Source organism: Camelus dromedarius, chromosome 19, assembly GCF_036321535.1.
Source record: "Camelus dromedarius isolate mCamDro1 chromosome 19, mCamDro1.pat, whole genome shotgun sequence".
NCBI lineage: Eukaryota > Metazoa > Chordata > Mammalia > Artiodactyla > Camelidae > Camelus > Camelus dromedarius.
The window spans coordinates 36,681,602-36,703,431 of record NC_087454.1 but is presented as its reverse complement, the minus strand read 5'-3'; the positions used below and the strand labels follow the sequence as shown (position 1 = coordinate 36,703,431).

The 21,830-nt window shown below is 42.9% G+C and overlaps 1 protein-coding gene across 2 annotated transcripts in view; it reads left to right on the top strand.

The window, feature by feature from the left end:
- The window catches only part of COL21A1 (collagen type XXI alpha 1 chain), a 163,733-nt gene that overhangs the window by 72,285 nt on the left and 69,618 nt on the right, over positions 1-21,830 (top strand). The window contains exons 8-12 of one of the 2 annotated variants that reach the window (XM_031434482.2): positions 760-768; positions 1,077-1,160; positions 7,337-7,399; positions 20,611-20,664; positions 20,757-20,810. In XM_031434482.2, the coding sequence (XP_031290342.1) occupies positions 760-768; positions 1,077-1,160; positions 7,337-7,399; positions 20,611-20,664; positions 20,757-20,810 (264 nt within the window). Of the gene's footprint in view, positions 1-759; positions 769-1,076; positions 1,161-7,336; positions 7,400-20,610; positions 20,665-20,756; positions 20,811-21,830 lie in introns of those variants that run through there. The other variant, XM_031434488.2, reaches the window with a different exon arrangement.

Genomic DNA, 21,830 nt, shown 5'->3' with positions numbered 1-21,830 from the left:
CCTGGAACATAAATCTCTCCTAAGACCATTAAGTTATTGCATTTTGAGAGTGCGTTATGCATACTTGTTTCATTGCTTTTTCTCCATCAACGTTATGACCGTCCTTTACCCCCTCGTATAATTGAAGTGCAGCATGAGATGGGGGACTCTGGGTTCTCACAAGCACGTTTCTGTGTTTTCACGGCCCCTTCCTTACTCTCAGGTGTGACTTCTGGCTCATTTACTTTTCCATCTTCCTTCCCACCTTCTCCTTTCCTGATCTAATTTGTTATTGTTCAGAAAGATTATTAACCTATTTAAAGTTGTGTTATTCGGTAAGACATAGATTGTTCAGCAAGATGCTCTCCGAAAGTCAAGTGCATAAAATTGAATGCGTGTCATCTGTGACTTGCTTAGTTAGATGCCTTTTGGCTTTTTCTCTGGTTCTGATGGTTTCCAGAAAGTTCAAGAGAGCGTCTAAGTCCCTCATTGTGGCATTTTTGCCCTGCGGGGCCGTCACGCTAAGAATCTTTGATGTTTTCATTTTCCCTCCAATTCTTCACTATTGCTAATTTCCTTCCTTTATCCTATATCTAAATGTAGGAATAACGTATAAATAAATAGTTTTTTAGGACGGTGGCAAGCACATGTTCTATCTCTTGCTGGTTTTGATACATCATTTATCTCTACCCTGGACAAGAGAATGTAAATTAGGAAGCTAACTTAGGACTGCAATTAAAAACGTATTTTAAAACACATTTGTTGCTGTTTCTCTTTCAGAATGGTGAGGTAGGCCTGGAAACGATTATTCTCCTTAAGGTAGTATTTGCATTGTGGGGCTGTTTGTCTTCCTCCCATCAATTGTGAGTATATTAGATACGTAGAACCCATTTTCATGTAGTTTCAGTGTATTTAGTATGCATAGCTTTTTTGTTGATTTGGAATTACTTATTGGCTTATAAATTGGATAAATAAAAATTGGATAGTAAGTGTACGACACGGTTACCATTTCTCACACACCTACAGACACACCTGTGCACGCGAACACGTCGAGCTGCGTCTTTCCGTGTGGCTTAATGTCCATTTTTGTCTTTCAGTGCCTCAACGGTCCCAGCGATGTAGGTTCAACTGCAGCCCCGTGTGTATGTCCTCCGGGAAAACCAGGACTGCCAGGCCCCAAAGTGAGTAAGACCTCACGTGCTGGCTTTGTCAGATCGAGAGCTGAGCAAGGACAAAATCCCCATCACCGTTGGCCCTGCTGTGAAATTTCTGCCTAATACGTTACAGTAGTTTAACACATGAGTTTAGTTGTTTTTTTTTAAAGTGTATTCTAATGTGCAGCTCCTTTTGAACCTAAGACTGGTACCGCAGTTAAGTGAGGGAGCATCACTAATTTACTTGTGCGTTTTTTTTTCCCTCAAATACCGCTGCCGTGTCCCAAGAATGGTACCTCCTTATAACCGGGTGAAAAAAACTGAAGAAAGGGCATTGGTTAAGATATGTTCTACATCCTTCAATGTCTAAATTTTTAATCTGAAAAACTGATTTTCAGGTAGAAAAATGAAGCAAAAATTTGAAGTTAGTTTGGATGATGTGTTGGATGTCCATTCTAAAAATCGAGGCGCGTGTGTGTGCATTTATCTATTTCACTTAATAATGTAATAATTACTTTTAGGAAGTATATTCTTTTAGCCATATTCATATATATGTATGTCCCAGTTGCATTTATATCTTTGTGTATGTGTATATATATTATCTCGGTGTATATGTATTTATGTGTGTATGTGTGTAAGTAAATATTTACCTATTTGTGTGCACGTTTGTATATGATTGGAACTGTGATGTGCATACTATTTTATAACTAGTTACATTTTACATAACAAAATGTTCTGAATAGGTTTCTATGTTATTAAATATGAATGGCTAAACATTTTTAAACAAGTTGACGCTCAGCCTAAGATGCTGTGAAGTGAAGTGATTTGTCCATTATGGATAAATCTTGCTTATTTAATATTATTTTAAAATAGCATGTAAGTAAAAATAGTGTCTAACTTGAAAGCAAGTATGACTGCCTAGCCAGAAAGACTGTTTTGTGTATTGATCACCTATTACTTGAAGTGGCCATAATCAGTTTTGATAAGTATGAATTATAATGTTCATTTAGGTGGAATTTTCTGAGAGTTTCAGTCATCACAACTAAGACATTTCAGCATTTAGACTGCTGACCTGGGATAATTTAATTCTTCCAGTCTTTTGTATATGCTTCTCCATCCATTTTTCGGGTGCTGGTTCATGACCTACTTCATACCTAGCTGTTAAAATCAAGAAAGAAATGCAACTTAAGAAATAAAAATACACATCCAGTACTTCCTTCAAAGTAAACCTATTTGGCTTAGAATTTGATGTCCATACATTATAATCAATTTACTGTTGTAAACTATTTTTAGATTGCATTTAGGAAAGTTCATGCAAATGTTCTTCTGTTAAAGTAACCGTGTTTTTAAGATGCCTTGGCAGAAATGAAACATGCCGATTAAGATGCTCCTGGGAGAATACACCTTGCAAGGCAGCCTGGTGTGACCCACCAGCACACTTTTAAAACATATTTAGACAGCTGATTCATCCTGGAATATTAAATAGAAATGATTTGATCTGCAAGAGATACAATGTGGAAATCAGAGTCCCGTCACTTCTGACCTCCAAGCCCAGAGCATCTTCCAGCCCCTCAGTGAGGTTCAGGCCACCCCCAGGGGCTCCAGGGGGCTGCCCGCTTTGGGAGCGGCCGCACCAGATGCGTCTGATCTTTCCTGATTCTTCATCAGTGGTTTATTAGGTGTCTCACAGTGATGCTGATGTTTATGCGCATATGTTTCTATAGCAAGTTTTTAGCACACCCTTTGCCTAATCTGGTAAAGCCTCTGCTTTTCGGCCTTTCCCAGTTTCATGTGTTCCTCATTTTCCTTCTCTTTTCTTAGTCATAATCCAGCCCCATTGCCACCTCCTACTTTAAGTGAAATCGCAGTTTTCCACCAGTCTTCGAGTTGGCATGCCTGCTTAATCTGCTTTCCATTTTCTTCGGAAAACCTGGCAGGAGGACAGGAACACACACACAGTCTTCCATCCTTTCAGGGCTCTTTCCCCCTGGAGGTGGTTCCTTACCCGCCTCAGGGACCTGGATGTGAAAAACAGAAGCCCTAGCAACACACTGAGGTGTGCTTCCTCTAGAGAATTTCTGGCCTGGAAAGTTGATAGGGTTTTAATTAGTTCCACAGAATCAGATCTGAAACAGATGAGGTGATTTTACTATAGATCTGACCGAGACTCCTTGGCCATTTTTGTTAGGTGCGCTCAGGAAAGTTTTACACATTTCCTTCAACAGAATTACCCGTGCAGAACATTCTAGTCTTCTGATAAGCCAGAAAGAGAGTTCTGGGAGCTGAGAGTTGAGTTGTGAGACTGAAACAGAGGAGAAATTCTTGGGTCGATGGGTGGATAAGTACCTATTCTAAGATAGTCATCTTCAAGTTCATTCAATTTCCAACAAATATGACAACCCTATTGCAAAACCAGGTTAACTCTGGTGTCCCACACTTAGATGTATCATGGCATTTTAACTTTCCAGTAAACATAGAAAAATCTATCTGTCACTGGGCTGTGAGCCCCTGAATAAGGCTGGCTTGCTCATTCTATGTCCCTAATGTCAAACAAAGGGAATGATTAAATTCACGAATCTCTTAGAGTGATTTTTATACACAAGTACTTCACACTGAAGGTTAATACAAACTGAATTCTCCTTTGGAATTCCAGTGGCTAGTGCAGGGCTGAATAGTAATAGTCTTTTATTTAATGAATTATGAAATGGTTGAAAAAATTAAAACTCACCCCTCTGCCGATTAAGCTGTGCTGAACGCCTTTGTTTTACACAAAAGATCCAGACAATCCCCAATTTGCAAACCAGCTCCCTTCCAAAAGATCTATCCATGCCAGTGGTTGCTTCTCCCCCACTTTGAAGCTACAGGAATGGTTGTGGGGACAAACTCCCCGCATTTGATGTAATCTTAAGTGTTTGATCTGTTAGTGCAGAAGTGGAAAGAAAGCGTCCCCCCCCCTTTCTATTTTAGGAAGGAGGCATTTCTTTCTTTTTTTAAAAGTATTTATTTATTTTTTACCTTTTTTTTTTTTTAAGTTGAAGTGCAGTCAGTTACAATGTGTCAATTTCTGGTGTACGGCACAATGTCCCAGTCATGCATGTACATGCATATATTTGTCGGAGCCATTTCTTAATAACTTATTTGCTCTGAAATACCACTCTTTCTGCAACTCTGTTCCTGCTCATGCCCTTTGTTTCACCCTGATAACTCTACCGATTAAAGATTCATTTGGCTTATCAAAGTATCCTCTGTCTAAAATACAAAAACCTTTGGAAAATTTCAGGGGCCACTGGGCATTCAGAGTTTTCTGTTAATTTTCCCAAACGAAGTGGATTCCTTCTAGTCAAAGAGGGTTGGTGGAGACACAGGGTTTTGAGAAGAGAGCTCATAAGCATGGGATTTGGGCTTAGGAGACATTTGTTTTAGAATGAGCATCTTAAAATATTAGCTGACTTTTGCAAGCCCAGCCATTTCTCACTTTAATTATTCATACTTGCACACTTGAGAGGCCACGTGCAGGGATGTTTTAGCTAAGTCCATGAGGTTCCCTGTCAACAACTCAGAAATCCCATGGTGCAGAGTCAGTTCAACATAAGTCAAGATTGCTTTTCAGCTGAATACTTATTTTTTAAAATTGCAAATGTTTCAACTAAAGTAGAAGAAAATAGATTGGAAATGTAGTCACGGTTTTACAATAATAGGTCATATGTCTGATTTATTGTATTTGGAAATTCTTTCCATGTTAAATTTGCTGGCTGCCCCCAGATTGGGTTCTGATCAGTGTATGTATTTTGATGTGGGCAGAGAGAATAGTGTTTAGGAGCATGAATTAAATCAGCATGCAGCCGAATTAGCTGAGCTCAAGTCCCATCTCTGCTGCTGCTGTGTGACCTTGCGTAAGTTACCCCACCTTTCTGGGCCTCAGTTTTCTCACATATACAAAATGAGAATAGTAAAATTACCTGCTTCGTGGAGTTATTGTGAGGATCAAGTTATTTCATCCATGTAAATCTCTTAGAGCAATGCTTAGCATATAATAAACAATCAGTAAAGACTGGGTGTCAGCTTTTATTACAGTAATAAAATTGAATTTTTATTCTAATTGGCCTTGTCTTCAAAGTCAGTTAGAGTTTTACTTTATTCTTCCAATTTTATGGAAACAACAGCAAATCTACCTGAGTTTTTGCAAACAAACCAGTGGAGCAACAGTCAAAATAACCAATAAAACCTACACCTGCAATAATAGAACCTGCAAAAGAGATCACTTTCCCTCTTGGGGCTGTTGGCCAGCGTTACGGTCCTTAAGAAGTCACATTGGATTTGTCTTGCAGGTAATTTTTTCCCCCAACCTGGAAACTTCATTTTGATTCTTTTAAAATGTTATCGTTAAGTCTATTTTGTACTTTTATGCATCATAAAAACACAAATCCCATTTCTCCTTGTGCCAAAGCTTTATTTCAGCCTCATCGTAGTAGAATTTAAACCCTCTCAGATCGTTCTGATAGGCTGGGTTTTGCTGATAATATTCTGCAAGTCAAGAGGTCATTAACAGGAGATCTGATTGGAAGCAATCAGCAAATGGTTACTGAACCTCTGTTTGATAACCCAGCATTGTCCAAAAAAAAAAAGGAAGAAAGGAAAAAAAAGTAGAAAATGTTGACATGCTTTCAAGAAGTCTCAATCCAAATGAGAAATGAGGACCCACCAAGGGAAAACTTTGAGAAGATGCTAGTTGTGCATAAGTGGTCAGTGACAGAGGAGCCACTGTCGCATTTCAGTAGAAAAAGTCTTCAGGAGAAGATGTGTGAACAAGGGAGGTGCGGTTGTAAGAAATCTTGTCATACTGACTCTTCAGTGGAAAAGAAAGAACATCTTCCCATGAGAAAACCAAAGACGGGGTTTGTTGAAAGCCAGTGAGTCCAGTCTGAACACGGTTAAAGAAGGACGGCAGGGAGGCCAGAAATGAATGTGAGTCCTCTGAAAAAAGGAAGAAAAACTTTGAACACCCTGGAGAACGGGAAAATTGCTCCCTCGTGTCCTGCTGACGCTGGACGGCTTTGGATCAGAGTCAACAAATGTACCTCTTCAGCGAGAAATTACACGTTTCTGTGTCATTCTTCTCCCTGGATTTGCAGCCAGTCTTTTTCTATCTCTTTTAAAAATGGCGTTTCCCTTTCCACGGGCTCGACCTCTTGGGCAGCCCCAAGCGAAGAGCCCATCCCTCTTTCATTGGCTCCTTAATAGAGTTCACATAGTACTTTCCACTTTTCCAGTTATATTTCAGGAACAAACCTCCCGACCCAGGAGCCTGAAGTCATATTTCAGACCAGCACATCTGGCTCCGTGCGAGAACCCTTAGCCTGGTGTTCGGTTAACACCACTGGGTTATCACTGGGGTGCGTGTGAGCGATGCCATCGTGCAACGTGCTGCAGTTCCGCAGAATGTACCCGGGCTCGTTGCCAGGCTGTACGGAATAACATCCTCTGGAGAGCTCTAGTTTGTGGTGGCAAAGGTCATTTCTTTGGTATTACACGTATTCAGGGACTATGGGGCTTGGGCAGAGTTGTTTGGCATGGGCCTCGCTCTGATGAAAATATTTGAATTTTAGGAGTCAAAATGAGATTATAAATACAGGCAGAGATGCACTGACAGTAAAACGAAATAACTCTTGTACAGCTTTCAACTTGAGTCCCACGTGTGAGATCGCGTGTCCTGGGCACTGTTTTTCTTTTTTTTAGAATCATGAACTGAATTATTCCATCATAGGTCACTGATATCTGTAGTGTAACATTAAGAACAGAATTAAATCTATACATTTCTGAGTGAAGGGTTGCCGTCATGGAAACCGTGGTTGCTGTGACATTGTGCAGTTTATTCCAAATTCTAAAAAACATCTCCTGCCATAAATACTGACATTTTACACCAGTGAAAAGTACTTCCCTTGGTATATCTGTCATGCTCACAGAATTAAATCATTGAAAGTTTTACATAAGAGAAAGCCTTTCACTATTAAGGTAGATATAGTGTCATTTTTCTAACCCTACTTTGAGATTTCTGGTTTTTGTTTCTGTTTGTTTGTTTGTTTGTTTTCTCAATATATAAAAGCTCCCGGTAATGAAATTGGCTTTGAACCTTGATGGATTCTGCCTGAAACAGTGTGGCTGGTGGTTTTGTGCTGAGAAGTTTTTTTTTTTTCCCTCTCTAGGGGGACCCCGGACAGCCTGGGAACCCTGGCTACCCTGGACAACCCGGTCAAGATGGTAAGCCTGTGAGTACTGAAAGCTTAGTCATCTCCAGTCCTGGGATCACAGTGTCAAAATAAAATTGCACTGGGTGAAGCTGAACGGGCAAGGAAGACTTTATTCAGTACTATTGTAATAGGGGAGAGAGCCAACTCCATTCAGCTGAAACAGAGGAGGGAGGGGCTGGAGTGCTGGGCTGAGCTGGGAGAAGCGTCCTGGAGGGCTTCAGGGGGGAGGGCTGGTCAGTGAGATGGAGCAAATGGAGTTATTCCTGAGCGTGTCAAGTGCCTCCCTTTCCTCTGCAGGTAGGCCACCTGCGTTCGCTAAGTGGCACCTGTCAAGGCTAGGCTCCACCCCCTCACGGAGACGCGGGCACCTGGGGGCTGTTTTCCTAATGGTTACACTTCAGATAGATGGCTCCCGGGTCCTGGAGAAAGCCTTGGGCTGGAAAACTGGCAAGAAGCTTTTAAAAAGATTCACATCTCAAAGGGGGCAGAGAAAGAACAAATTTTCTAAAGTAAATGCTCCAAGAAAAAGGGAGATTAGGGGCCTAGAGGCAGGAAGAAGGCTGTCTAAAGTTTACTCAGGCTGAGGACATCGTGCGGGCCAACCTGGGTGGTAGAATTAGTGTTCGAGTTGCCTTTTAGGTATCTTAAAAATTGCATACATCTTGGCTACATTTAAAAAAATTGGAGGGTATAGCACAGTGGTAGATGTGTGCGTAGCAAGCACGAAGTCCTGGGTTCAATCCCCAGAACCTCCATTAAAGTAAATAAATAAATAAATAAATAAATAAATAAATAAATAAATAAATAAATAAATAAATTTGAATTACCTCCCCCTGCCAAAAAAAAAAAAAAAAAAAAAGAAAAAAAAGTATATGGGGCTAGATGTCAATTATCTCACAATAAAACTGGAAGGAAAAAATTTTTTTTTAATTGTCCAGCCAGTATTCTCAGTATCAATGAATAGTGAGCTCAGAAATCCTTTTATTTATTTATTTTTCCCCTTCCTGACTTGAAGTCTTCAAGCTAAAAGTCTTTTTAAAGGGGCTCTTAGTTACCTAAGAATATATGCACTGGTGTTATAATCAGACTTAAAAAGATCTCCTCTAAGGTTCAAGAGAACTTCAGGGATATTTATGAATTAAGGAAACATAAAGCAAAACCATTTGAAAGCAATTTAGGCAAATATTTACCGGTAAGTTATCTGTCAGCATGTTTATCACAGTAACTAAACATTAGGAATTAGCTTTTGAATATTTAATAATTGTCACCAAGAAAACAAAAAAAACCCCCCGATATCTCCTAAGAGACTTTATCATGAGACATCAACTCTTGCCGTGAAGAATAGGGGGATATATACTGTGAGTCAGCAATTTTCAAGGCATGGAAGAACCACAGGCCTAATGTTAAACCACCAATACCCCAACCATCAGGGCAGAAGAAGAGCTTGCTAAGTCCCTGAGAGAGGTTTGCTGACATATTTAATTCAGAAATACAGCCAAATTTTGAAGTAGCGATGTACGGGCATCTTGTACAACGGGCTGCGTGGAAAAGGGATTAAATAGACAAGTGAGCCTCTCTAGAGAGAGGGTCAAAGAAAGGATCTGAAGGTGACAGACTGGGTGACCAGCTGGGGCTGCGGAGAGCGGAGGAGCCCCTGGGAGGTGGGCCAGTCCTGCTGGACCCACCCACTGGGATTGCTAGCAGGCAGGGGAGCCCCCTAAAAGGGGGAGAACCCCAAAGAGTGGGTTCCTGTCTTCTGGCTGTGAAAGAATTCACAGTGGAGACAAAGGGGCAGGGTGAAAACTGTTTTATTGCCCAGAAAAGGAAAAGATGCTTGAGTGGGGGAGCCTTAAGCCCAGGCGGCTTGATGTCAGAACTCCCGCTCTTGGGGTCTTCGCAGGGTCTTTCTGTCTGTCTTCTTTGGTGTTTCTTGTCTTCTTTCCATGGGCTCCTCTTTTCTGCTTGGTTTCTAGCTCGTTTTGCTCTGTGGTGCAAACACACCGCAGAAACAAGATCAGGTAACTTGGGACCTTCCAACACGGTAGTCAGGCCAAAATTAGGAAACGAGGGACCCCCAGGCAACGTGGTCAAGCTAATGCAACATGGTCAAGCTAGCTCGAGCAGGCGAGACCCTTAAACTAGGTGGTGCTGTAGGTTAGATGTAGCCAGGGCTTTGTAGACCTTCAGGGTGGCTTTTTCCATGACTCAAGCAAAAGTGTCACCTAAGGCCAACTCGAAGTTAATTTTAAACCTTTAACGAAGTCTCTAGGCAACAGGTCCTGGTTCCGGTTCCCTGGCTCCCTGCCTCCTTCAGGATGGCTGCCGTGTGGGGGCTTGGGGAGAGGAAGCGACTTGAACTGGCTCACTGCTAGGAAGAGAAATAGGAATGTTCTGTGGAGAGCAGGTCACACAGGGCGAGAGTGGGAACAGGAGACCAGAGACCACGGAGGAGGTTAGTTCAAGATTCTGAGTGAAAAGAAAGACTGGCCTGGACCAGGGTGATGTGGCGGAAGGGAAGGGAAGTGATCAGATTCTGGCTGATTTCTTTTTTAAAAGTTTTTTTAGAGGGGAGGTAATTTAGGTTTATTTATGTATTTTTTTTTAGAGGAGGTACTGGGGATTGAACCCAGGACCTTGTGCTTGCTAAGCATGCGCTCTACCACTGAGCTATACCCTCCCACCTTGGATGATTTCTTAATGTAAAGAGGGGCAGACTCTCCATCAAATGAAATGTGAGAAGAGTCAAGGGAGCCTCAGAGGATCTGAGCTTGAGCAGCGGGGTGAGTGGTGGTACCATTTCCTGAGCTGGCAACACTGGGGGAGACGGAAGTTTTGCGGGGGAAATTGAGCATGCATTTGTGGACCTGCCGAAGGCGTCTCCGAGGATAGTAGAGGCCGGCATCTTGAGTCAGGAATGTGTTGGAGAATGACAGCACACGGGCTGGACCCTAGCACATAGGTGGATCTAAACCCACCTGGGCTGAGGCGATCATTCAGGAAGGAAGCACGGAGAACTGGAGAAGAGAAGAGGGCAGGGGACTGAGCGCTGGGCTCTCTTACATGGGAAAAACAGGAGAGGGATCCAGCCAAGGAAGCTGGGAAAGAACTCTCAGTGGAGAAGGAGGAACACGGAGAGTGAGGCATCCCAGAAGCCAAGGAAGGAACGCATCTGAAGGAGGGAGTGATCCATTGTGTCACTCACTGCTGCTGTGAGGTTGATAAAAATGAGTTCTATGCCTAGCCCGCTTTTGGATTTGCTTTATAGAATTAATTGAGGACCTTGGTAAATGGGGTTTTGAGGAGACGCTGGATTGAAATGGGTTCAGGAGAGAGTGGGAGATAACAGTGACAGTGACTATAGATGCTTCTGAGGGATGTAGCAGGAAACAGAAATGGAGCAGTAGCGTGGGGAAGATGAAGGTCTTTTTTTTTAAGATAGGAGATGTTATCAGCATCATAAAAAATATGATGATGAAAATGAGGCAGAAGGGGACAACTGGATGATTTGGGAGCAAAGGGATATTTGCAGGAAGAAAATCCTTTGGTAGGTGAGAGGGCACTGGTTCCAGCCACAAGAGGGAAAGTGTGGACTGGATAAGGGCATGGGTAGGCCAACCTTTATATGGGGTGCCGCTCAAGGCAGTAAGTTTGGAAGTAGCGAGGTAGTGTGTTTGCAGGGAGGAGGGGGAGAAGTCTATCATGAGACGGCTTCTATTTGGATTGAATGAAATGCATAGATTCCAAACCCAGCATCTCCCCTTTGCCTTCCTCCTCAACTCCCATGATGGGCCAGCTCTTGCCTTGTAGTTCCTCTTATGACCCATCCCTTTATCGCGACAGCCACAAATGTCATGTGATGGTGCATTTCCTCGATGCAACGCCTCACTCCCGCTGAAGACACGGCCCCGGGGACTGGGGGGGTTCTGCCCTAATCACACTGAGGGGGATGAGTTTTATGAAGGTAGTAGCCTTGTCTGCCTGGAGACCCGTGCCACGGGATACGGAACACTTGGCCTGAAATGTCATCTGCTGGTACCTCTTAACGTCACTGAGACCCTCTGAGAGCGCTGCCAGGTTACTTAGGGTTTTGTTTTCTTCATGGTGAAAAGTCCTGGGCAGTATTGAGAGCTGAGTGCCTTCCACAGGCTATCAGCTCTGGTTGGACCTTTTTTGCCATGAATGTAGTACTGGAAATTAGTTATAATCAGCCCAAGGCAAAATCATACACATTACTCTATGACTCTTATTTGAGCTATCATTGACTTATTGTCTCATCTCATCCAGTACATCTATATTTGTGTTTTTGTGTGTGTGTATATACAAATATGGCCCTTTGGTATCTACTGATTTATTTAAATTGTTTAAATCTTTATTTTATTTTTTAAGATTTATTAAAAATCTTCTAATGGGTATATAGTTGACTTACATTGTTTCAGGTGTACAGCAGGGTGATTCACTTACACATATGTAGCATCGATTTAGATGTTAGATGGTATTGGGGTATCTGATGTCAGAGGAAGACCTAACCAACTGTAGTTGACAGAATAATGTCACATCCTCATCTCCAAGATCTGTGAATATGTTACCTTTCAGGGCAAAGGGACATTGACATGCAGATCTTTTCCTGGTTAAATTGAGTGGCCTGGTGTAATCACAGTCCGAGGAGGAGACGCAATGATGGAAACAGAGATGGGAGTGAGGCTGCCATGAGCCAAGGAATGCAGGCAGCCTCCTTTCCAAAGCTGCAAAAGGGTAGGAGGAGATTCTCCCCGAGAGCCTCTGGAAGGAACACAGCCCCAGAAACACCAAGAGTTTAGCCCCCTATACCTATTTTGGACTTCCGACCTCCAGAACCAGAAGTAGGTGCTGTGTTAAGCCTCTGAGTCTGGGGTCATTTGTTACAGCAGCAACGGGAAACTGATACACAGCTCCTAACCCAGTTTACCCAATGGGATGACTTTTTTCTTAAATATCTCCCTTCCCCCGTGTTTTTTTCCCCTCTGCAGGAGATAGGAGGTTGGGTGGCCAGGCAGGAAGAGAAAGTCAACCTGGGAGCCAGAACAGCTGAGGGTCATTAGCGTGTGTCCAGGGCCAGCGCACAGTAGGGGTGGGAAGGTGTGGGCAGAGCCTCTGGCTGGTGATTGAAGCCATCTGGCCAAGGGAACTTGGCCGAACAATTTGAAGGGAATTCTGCTTTGTTTGGATTTGGTTCTGTGCAACCCCCCCTCAGTAAGCAATCTGGATCTTTTTCACGTTATAACCCGGCCAAGTCAACTGAAGCTTTAAATAGGAAATTATTCCACCCTGGAGAAATACTCATTTTCATAAGGAAAATGCCTTCAACCCAAATTAAAGAGCTCTTTTTCAAACGCTTCCACTGCTTTTTAATTTCTCTATCAGTGAAATAACTTCTGTCAGCTCAGTGTCCAAGCTTATGACTGTTTTATTCTTTTATCCTGATAAAAAGAGGGGCAGAGGAACTATATATCTGTCCTGCTCAATAATTCAGAGTAGCACACCTATTTAAGGCCTCGTGCTGCTGTGACACTGATTTTTTTAAAGAAGGCCATTTACTGAAACATAATAGGGCTATTTTATGATTTGGTAGAAGTTCATGTTTTCATGGTGCTCATTCCTTGTCTTTTTTCGGTCATTGTTAGTTACTTTTTGAGAAGGGGACGACTTCGCTGAAACCAGAGCCCAGCTAGTTGCTGGAAAGATCTGGGGCTGTGTCACCCTCTGCTTTGCTGTTAAAGGTTGCCTTGCTTTCATGGGCCTCAGGTTTCTCATCTGGAAAATAAGAAGACGGTGCCAGATGAGGCCAACGCCGATTTTTCTAAGATTTCAGGAAAGCCATCGTATTTGCGAAGAAGGCAGGCTGACCTGGACCGAGCTGTGGAATTCTGGAGGGGATTTTCCATACTGGCCTTAAGAAGGGGCTTAGGAAGACTGGCCAGCAGTGATGCCAACAGCCAAAAGAGTGGATGGGTCAACAGTCACGCCAGTGATGCAGTGCCCCCTGCCCCCAGGGCGCCTCCGAGTGGTCTAGAGATTCCAGAAGGGGCCAGCTGTCTCCGGAGGAGTAAACCCTACAGGAGTGGTAGTCAGCACGGATGGGGAGTATCAGTCAGAGGAGGAGATGCAAAGATGGAAATGATGGTCAAAGTTACATGAGCTTCTCAGGTGAAAAGAGGATGGGGCAGGTGCTCGGAGGGGAAGGTGTGAGGTAGGAGGGAGGTGGGCGGGGACCCCCCAGAGCTCTCTACGACCTTGTGATGGCTTGACTTTGACTTTCCATTGAGGGGACCTCGGGAGCCTCCTGAGAGGGTCTTAAATAAAGGAATGATGTGATGTAACTTATTTTTAAAGGAAATCACTCCAACTTCCGAGTTGAAAGACTTCTGAGTTGAAAATAGATTTTAGGGCGATAAGGACCAAAGCAAGGGGGCTCTTGAAATAATCTAGGAATGAGATAATGGTGACTAGCGTCAGGATGGTGGGAGTGAGGTGAAGGGAACCTCTTATGTTCCAGGGATATTTGGAAGGTAGAGCCGACAGGATTTGCTGATGTAGAGGGTGGGTTGGATGTGAGTCTGAGACGGAGAAGTCAAGGGTGACTCCAATGAGACATGGAAGGATGGGGTCGAGAAAAATTGGGCAGGGGAGTCAGGAGGATGCTTTTGGATGTATCAGGGTTTTATGTTAGACATTCAGGTAGATATTTTAAGTGAGAGGCTGAATATAGAAGTCTGGCATTCAGAGGGAGTTCTCTTTTTGTGAACTGTCCTTTCTTGGCCTCCACCTGCTTTCTGTTGATGTCATGGTATTTTGAGTATCGATTAATGAGCTTCTTACACTCCAAGATAATCTATCCTTTGATATATATGTCGGAAATGTCCTATGTCTTTATTTGGTTTAGACATTTGTTTTTAAATTTTAGAAATGTTAAAATTTCCCCACAATCAAATATTTCTCTTTTTGTTTCTTCTAGGATTCTTTTTTTTTTTTAAGCATTAGATGGTCTACTATATGCTCATTTACTTGATATGATTTTTAAGAATTTTAAAGTCTTGATTTCATTTCTGGAATTTATTTTGGCCTTTAGGGTGACACAAAGATCCAAAAAGATTTGGCCAACTGGGAGGATGGCTACTCTAACGGAGTGAAATTGAATTCTACCAGAAGACTGGTCTGGGAGATGGGACTTACATGTAACCTCGTTAAAAGAGGAATTAGCATACGTAATGGGCAGCCTGAAAGAATAATGCAAATTTTGGCAACTGTTAGTAAAATAATGATGTCTGTATTAAGAAAAATTACAGTTCTGCTTTTGGAGTGTTGGATTCGGTTTAGGATTCTATGCTTTGAGGGTATATAGGATCTGGAATTCATTCAGAAGAGGGAAGTGCTCAGAAGATGGTCCGTGCGGGGAGGAGTTCAGTAGCTTGGGGTGTAATCTATGCAAGGATGCTGTTCTGGAATTCTCAAATCCTCAAGAATGGTGGTGCAGAAAGGGTGGAAAGGGCGGAAAACTAGCACTCAGTCCTGCTGAGTAAGCTTGACAGGGGCCAGTTGCTAATAACAGAACAATAGGACCCACACACGAGACACGCTTTTTGTGTTTTCCTCTTTTCAGACACTTCAGTGAATATGGTACCAATTGTGGACCCGATGGTTTAAGAGCTGTGGGGAATTTGGGGCTGACTGCCATGGAGATGAAGGATTTGGAAAATGGGATACATTAGAATAAAAGCCAAAGGAATGACTATTATGTAGCTTGGAAAAGAGATTTACAAGAAGCGGTCCGATTATGAAGTGTATGAAACATCCTTCTAGAGAGAACAGTTTCTACCTGAAACTCCTACTTCTCCTCAGTCTGGGTTCCTTATCCGAGATGTTCGTTGTCTCACTGTCTCCCACTGCCATTAAACACACACACAGACAGACGCAGACACACACACACACACACACACACACACACACACACACACACAGACCCACACACAAAACTCCAATGAGAGTGTCACTGATGAACCAAAATGTGGCCCCTTTGCCTCAAACGAAGTATCCACTGCTTGGCCAGTTCACTTTCTTTCTCGCTAATAAAATGATTTTGCCCCACTGTAGGCTGATGCAAGTATTCTGAGCAAATTTAGGGGAGGCTGGACTGTTATGATGCTGGATAGGTTAGGTGTATTCAATGCATTTTCAACTTAACGATATTTTAACCTAAGATGGATTTTTTTCTGGACGCAGCCCCATTATAAGTCGAAGAAGATCTCTATAGTAAATAGAGTTTGCTTTAATTTGAAGTAGAAATTCTGTTTTTTTATTCCACAGAAACATATACCTTCTCATTGTCAAATAGAAATATTAGTCCATGAAAACATTTTTAGACGTTTGTGCTACTTCATATTTTGCAACCAGTTCAACTGTCTTTTCCTCCAGATTCTCTCTCGGTCAGTGACATCAGTAGCCAGAAACCTGGACACCATCCCCAAACTCCAGGCTCCTCCCCTTCTGTTACCCATCGTCAGGGCAGACTAAATACCCTTGAAGGGACTCAGGTTCTGCCTCCCATTGTCTCCCCTGCAGAATCTCCCACCTCCTTGCTGTGTTTTTCCTGCCCCCTCTAGTTTCCCCTCCGCAGCACAGCAAGTGAGCTTTTCAAAACTCAAGTCTGACTGTGTGACCCCCTGGTTGAGTGGCTTGGATAAAGATCGAAGTCCTTCATCATCCTCTCAAGCTGAGCGTGTAGCCCCCAGCTGCCCATTTCGGTCCTGTTTTGCAGCCTGCATCTCCGGGGGTGTGGGCACCCTGCCATGACGCAGGGCACAGTGAAGGGCTTCCTCTGATGTGCTGTGTTCCTTTCCTGTTCCTTTGAGCTTGTCCCTTCGGAAAGCTCCCCTGACTGCCTCCCACAGCATCGCAATTCTTTCTTAGATCTTCGCGCAGGTGTAATTTGACATCTGTTCATTTGATCTATGACTCAAGTACTTTGAGCAATCGCTTAAAGCGTATAAACTCCTTGACTCATATTTGGTGGCCAACAAACTGATACACCTGGAAGGACACAGACCGTATGAATATTCCTAGCATATCGTTGTGTAGAGCTGTAACGTCTGCCAATGACTGGAAAAATCCACTGTGGACGTTAAAACCATACACTTGATTTCGGTTACCTAGCTACCCTGGCTGGGTACCTAAGAGAATGTGTTGGAATTCTGGGAAACATTGACGACAATTATGTAATAATTGAATAAACTTTAAATCACATTCTTACATTTTAAAAAGAAGAGTGACATCCAAAATGATTTCTCTAGATTTCATTCTCATTTTTAAGTTGAGAGAATTTAAAGGAAATGAAATACTCTAGCCTCACTACTTAAAAAAAGGATACGTTTAGATTGGCAGCATATTCTATGGTACAATGAGAATTAGGCTCAAAAGAGATCGTGACCCTTGCACATTCGATGGTTTTCTTAATTTCCTTTTCAAAGCTATACATCTTTCCTGGAGCATCGTAACTTTGAATCATGGAATAAAATAAATTGATTCTGTACTCTTCAACCCTACAATTTGGCAGCGAGAACATTTTTTTCCCCTAAAAAATGACTCATTTACAAAGAGACTTGTGTGAACATGGAAAAGACAGTGTCAGGAATCTTGCAGTCGGGGGTAGGGTGGGTAATTGGACCTGCTAGTAATTGCAAAACGGCGCAATTAACGTTGAGCAGGATTAATCAGTCAACGATCATGGGAAAGTTACAATTCTACAAGAAAACACAGACTTGTATAGTTAGAAAAATAAAAGCTGAGGAAGCTATATAAAAAACGGATCGTTTTTCCCGTTTCGGGGCATTTTCTTGTTCTAGTGTACCCTGCTATGAGTCAGCCGATGTTTGATTTCTTGCTCCTCTTGGAAATTGTTCTGTGTTGTAATAGTCCTCCCTATTAACCTTTATTTTCCTGATTTTTATTTCCAAACCTTGTTTTTCTGAATTTCATCCAGTTTCTTCTGGTGATTTGCCCTGGGATCCCCCAGCTTGGATGCGGTTTTGCTTTTTCCTTATTTTGTTACTAATCATGCCTCCTCTAGCTTCTAAGATAACCTTTGAATTTCTTTATACGACTAAGTTTTCAAGAATGCGTCTCATTGTAAGTTAGAAAAACAACAATCTGGTTCTCACACGGTAGGAAGCTATTATTCCTGTACTGCAGTCTTCCAAAGACAAAGCGAACGGGACCATTGGGAAACACATGTATTCAACATGAGATCCGTACGAAGGCTGAGAAGAGGCCACGTCAGGATGTGATGCCCCGACCTGCTATTCCTCACCCACCAACGGTGGCCATGAAGGCTACAGAACAGTGTTCTGCACGAGTGTTCTTGTGCTCCGTGCAACAGTCGCTGAGTGTGAGGGGAAGGAAGGAGCACACGTGTACTGAGTTCCTAACACCTGCCAGACGTTTTCACCTGTGAGTCCGTGCATTTCTTTCCAGAAGTGACGCGGGGATTGTCATCCCGGCTGATGGGGAGAAGCTCAGGCTTCGCTGGGCAGGATGACTCAGCCCAGGTCCCACAGAAAGTGAAGGGAGGAGCGAAGATCCAGCCCATGGTCTTTTCCAATTTCAGAATTCATTGTCTTTCCATTCCACGGTGTGGCCTCCCAGGACTTGGGGATTTGATGACTTTGCCTGAGGTCACGGTATGAGTCAGAGGTGAGCTGGGAACACTGTCTGGGGCATCTCCACGTTGCCTTAACTCACCAGAACGTGATGTGTCCTCTCTCAGAGATGCACACGTGAACTCCTTCGGCGGGGAGCGATGGCATGGCAGCTTTTAATCTTCTACAAAAGATTAGCTCTTTGCAAAATGCCATAAAGCTGATGTGCCATTTGACTTCACTTTTGAAAACCTGTGAAAGAAAACAGTTCATGAAGTGGGAACTTTGCTGATGACTGACCATTCTGATATGTTGCCAGTCTCCGTGGTAACTTTCTTTTGAGGAATTTTATGAACATTCTTTTCCTCTGGGTCTTCAGAATTCTAAATGATTTCAAAGTAGTCTGGCAAATGGACTTCGAATCTGATGAATCATTCTCGAATCAAAAAGTGTCTTCTGATGAGGGTGTTTCCACCTGTTCTTTCCACGTACGAGTGATGTAACTGTGGGCAAGTTATTTAACTTTCGGTACCTCAGTTTCCTCATCTGAAGATGGGGATAAGGTAGAACCTACAATAAAGGACGGTCGTGAGGATTAAGGGAATTAGCAAAGGTGATGTACTTAGTCTGGAACATGATAAATAATTATATAAATCAGTGCTACATTGATTTCTGTCAATCACAATGGCATGTCGTAAGTCATGTCAGCCTTTAGACTGTGCACACAGGGCGTTGACCCATCTGAGTGGCGTCATTTATAAGTAAGCTAGCTGTGTGCAGGGATGTGGTGGCAGTGACAATTGAAGTACAATTCTAATCCCCTCTGATTCCAAAGTGGTTGCATGGAAGAGATTCTGTGTTAACTGGAGCGGCCGAGCGAACTGTGTAGATTGACTTTCTTCTTTCTTCTCACCCGTCGTGAGACCATGAACCACATAGTATTACTTGGAGTTTCCATTCGAGACCAGAAGCAGCCCACGTATAATGTGGTTCCTTGGGGAAAGAGGTTGTTCACCCTTGTGTTCGGCGTGGATGGGAGGTGGATTTTTCCAGTGTCTGATTAACACAGAATGTGACAGATGCTCTGTTTGGTGCTAGAAATATAGAGATGATACATGAGCCGTCATCTCAAGGGGGCACATAATTCAGTGACAGAGACAGTGCCAACCCAGACAGCACAGGGTGGGTTTGAAAACTGCAGGTTGTTTTGTATGAAATATGTAATGGTTGGCTATGAGACTTCACAAGTACAATATTTAAAGTTTGGGCAGTTGGATTCAAGAGAAATACTTGAGTTTGAGGAACACTAGAGAAGGCATAATGATCCATTCTATGAACAACCGAATGGGATGTGAAGGGACAGATGGTGGCTGATGATAGAAATTATATAGGCATCCTTCTGGGAGTGGCTGAGCCCACTTTACAAAATGAGAAATGTATGCATCAAAGGAGAAAAAGCAATGATGTAAGACCGGTCTCTCTGAGACAACCATTATTATTATTGTGGCTATTATTGTTATTAGAGCTAGCAAAGAGGAGTAAAAGGAATATTTGAAAGTGGGAGTGGAAGACCAGGGAATGGTGATGGCTCTAAAATTGCAGCTAAACATGTAGTGACGAGTGAGTGAATGCCAAGGTCAGTGCAGACACATGGAAAGGAAGCTTCTGGAAGGAAGAATGAAGCTATAATTGGAAACAAGAATTAGACCTGTGTTCGTAACTGTTGACAATAAAAAAGCTGTACCCAAACTGTAGGATCCGAGAAAGATGGGACGTGGATGAGAAAGGTGAATATTTGCAGGGGCCAGGTGGTCCAAGTCAACGTGACATTGACCCGGGGAAACCTACATAAATGTTGAGAGCCTGCAGGTTTGCTCTGGAGTTTAGTTGCTGCGTGCTGAGTAAAGAATGGTTTGCCTGTCTCTGAAAAAAAGTTGTGCTCTTTTACCAAGGCTCCAGTTTCTGGAGGGATGTGTAGGAAGCAGTGGAGAGGAAGGTGACCCTCACCTCGGCAGAATGCTCAGCCTTGGGAGGTGGGGGGACGTGTCCCAGCCACGGTCCTGGGGTAAACATGAGCAGGTTTCTGAACTGGGCAACCCAAAGGCTGTTCTAGACTTACCCTGAAGAATAACACTCATCAAGATGTAATTTATTCCAGAAGTTAACTCGGATGGTCATTCATCAGGTAGTTTAAAAAAATGTGTTACATTTGTTTAATTCTCCAATCTTACATGTTTTTCTCTTGAATATATTGAATCTATTTCTCATGGGCAGAACATTTCTCTAGGAACTGTGAACAGTGGCCCTGTATTTCCCTCCCGCAGCTTTCCTTTTAATGGAAGCATTTCTGGATTTTTTTTTTTTCTTGAACTAGGGGATATTTCAGACTGAGGGATATGAATTCCTTATGAAGCATTTACTATTTGATATTTTGGTTTTTTAAACAGTCCCCAAGTGAAGTCTTTGTGGAAGAAACGTGAGAGGGAGTGAATTCTGAAATGGGGAGCCCGTTCTTTGTGGATATGATAAAACAGTAATTATTTCTTGTTTACTTTTCTTCAGGGATACCAGGGAATGGCAGGGTCACCCGGTGTTCCAGGAACCCCAGGAATACAAGTATGTGCAGCGTTTATACGTATTTTAGAAGCACCATTTCTAGTGAACCGAAAAAACGTAATTAACAGGATTTTATTTTGTGGTTAATTTAGGGAGCACGAGGACTACCGGGTTACAAAGGAGAACCAGGAAGAGACGGTGAAAAGGTAAATACACACAAACAAAAGTGCAGCCAGTCATTGCAGTCACTCACAGTCGAAGGACACGATCTGGGGCGACACCCACTGAACAGTGCTCACCTTGGTGAGTTCTGAGATGTGGGCTCAGACCTTTGCTGGTGGCCATCGCCCGTCAAGCTCCCGGAAGGCTGTTATCACCAGATCGAAGTGGTTGTCATTAGATGCCCACTGTCAAATGGGACAGGGATTGACATTGCCCTGGTACCATGTTCTCTCTCCATGGTTAAGCCGTATAGGAAGCTCCCCCTTTAAAGGAGAGAGAATTAGGTGAATGGAATGTGTTCCTAGGTTAGCCACTGGGCTAGCCCAAAAGCCACATGTCCATCGCCACAGTGGGAACCTGTCTCAGCCTTACTGGACTTATTTCTCTCGTAGGGGTTCAGTGGGTTCAGACAACACTCGTATTGCTAACTTCCTTTTTCTACAACTCTGAGATTTGCCAAGCTTCCTATTGAAGTACAATGTTCTGTAAATATGTTCATTATGTCAGTCCCTCCATGTGGATTCAGTCATGAGTACAGGCAGCTGGTCCACCTCCAAGATGCCCAGTTGAATTTACTCGGATCTCCATAGTGATTGGTTAGCTTGATCCGTAAAGCTGGATCTTATTTCTAAATTCTCTGAAGGCATTCTGCTATTTGCTGATTTAAAAAAAAAAAAAAAAGATGTGAATTTTCTCGCTACTATTCTGGCAAAATTATTACCTTTTTTAGAATAGCGTGCCCAGCACTCACATCTGAGAAACACGGACGTGGACTCCATCCATTGTACGGTTGCTCATGTTGGTTGCAAAAAATTGTAGCAGCTACAGTACCATCTCTGGATGGACCTCTGGCAGATCTCATGATGGCTGGGCTGCTTTTAAGGGTTTTGATCTTGGGCACGCTACTTCATGTGTTTGAATCTTATTTTCTTCATTGAGACAGTGGGGATTTCTTTATAGATTTGTGGTAAGGATTAAATGCGGTGATGTATGAAGAATACTTA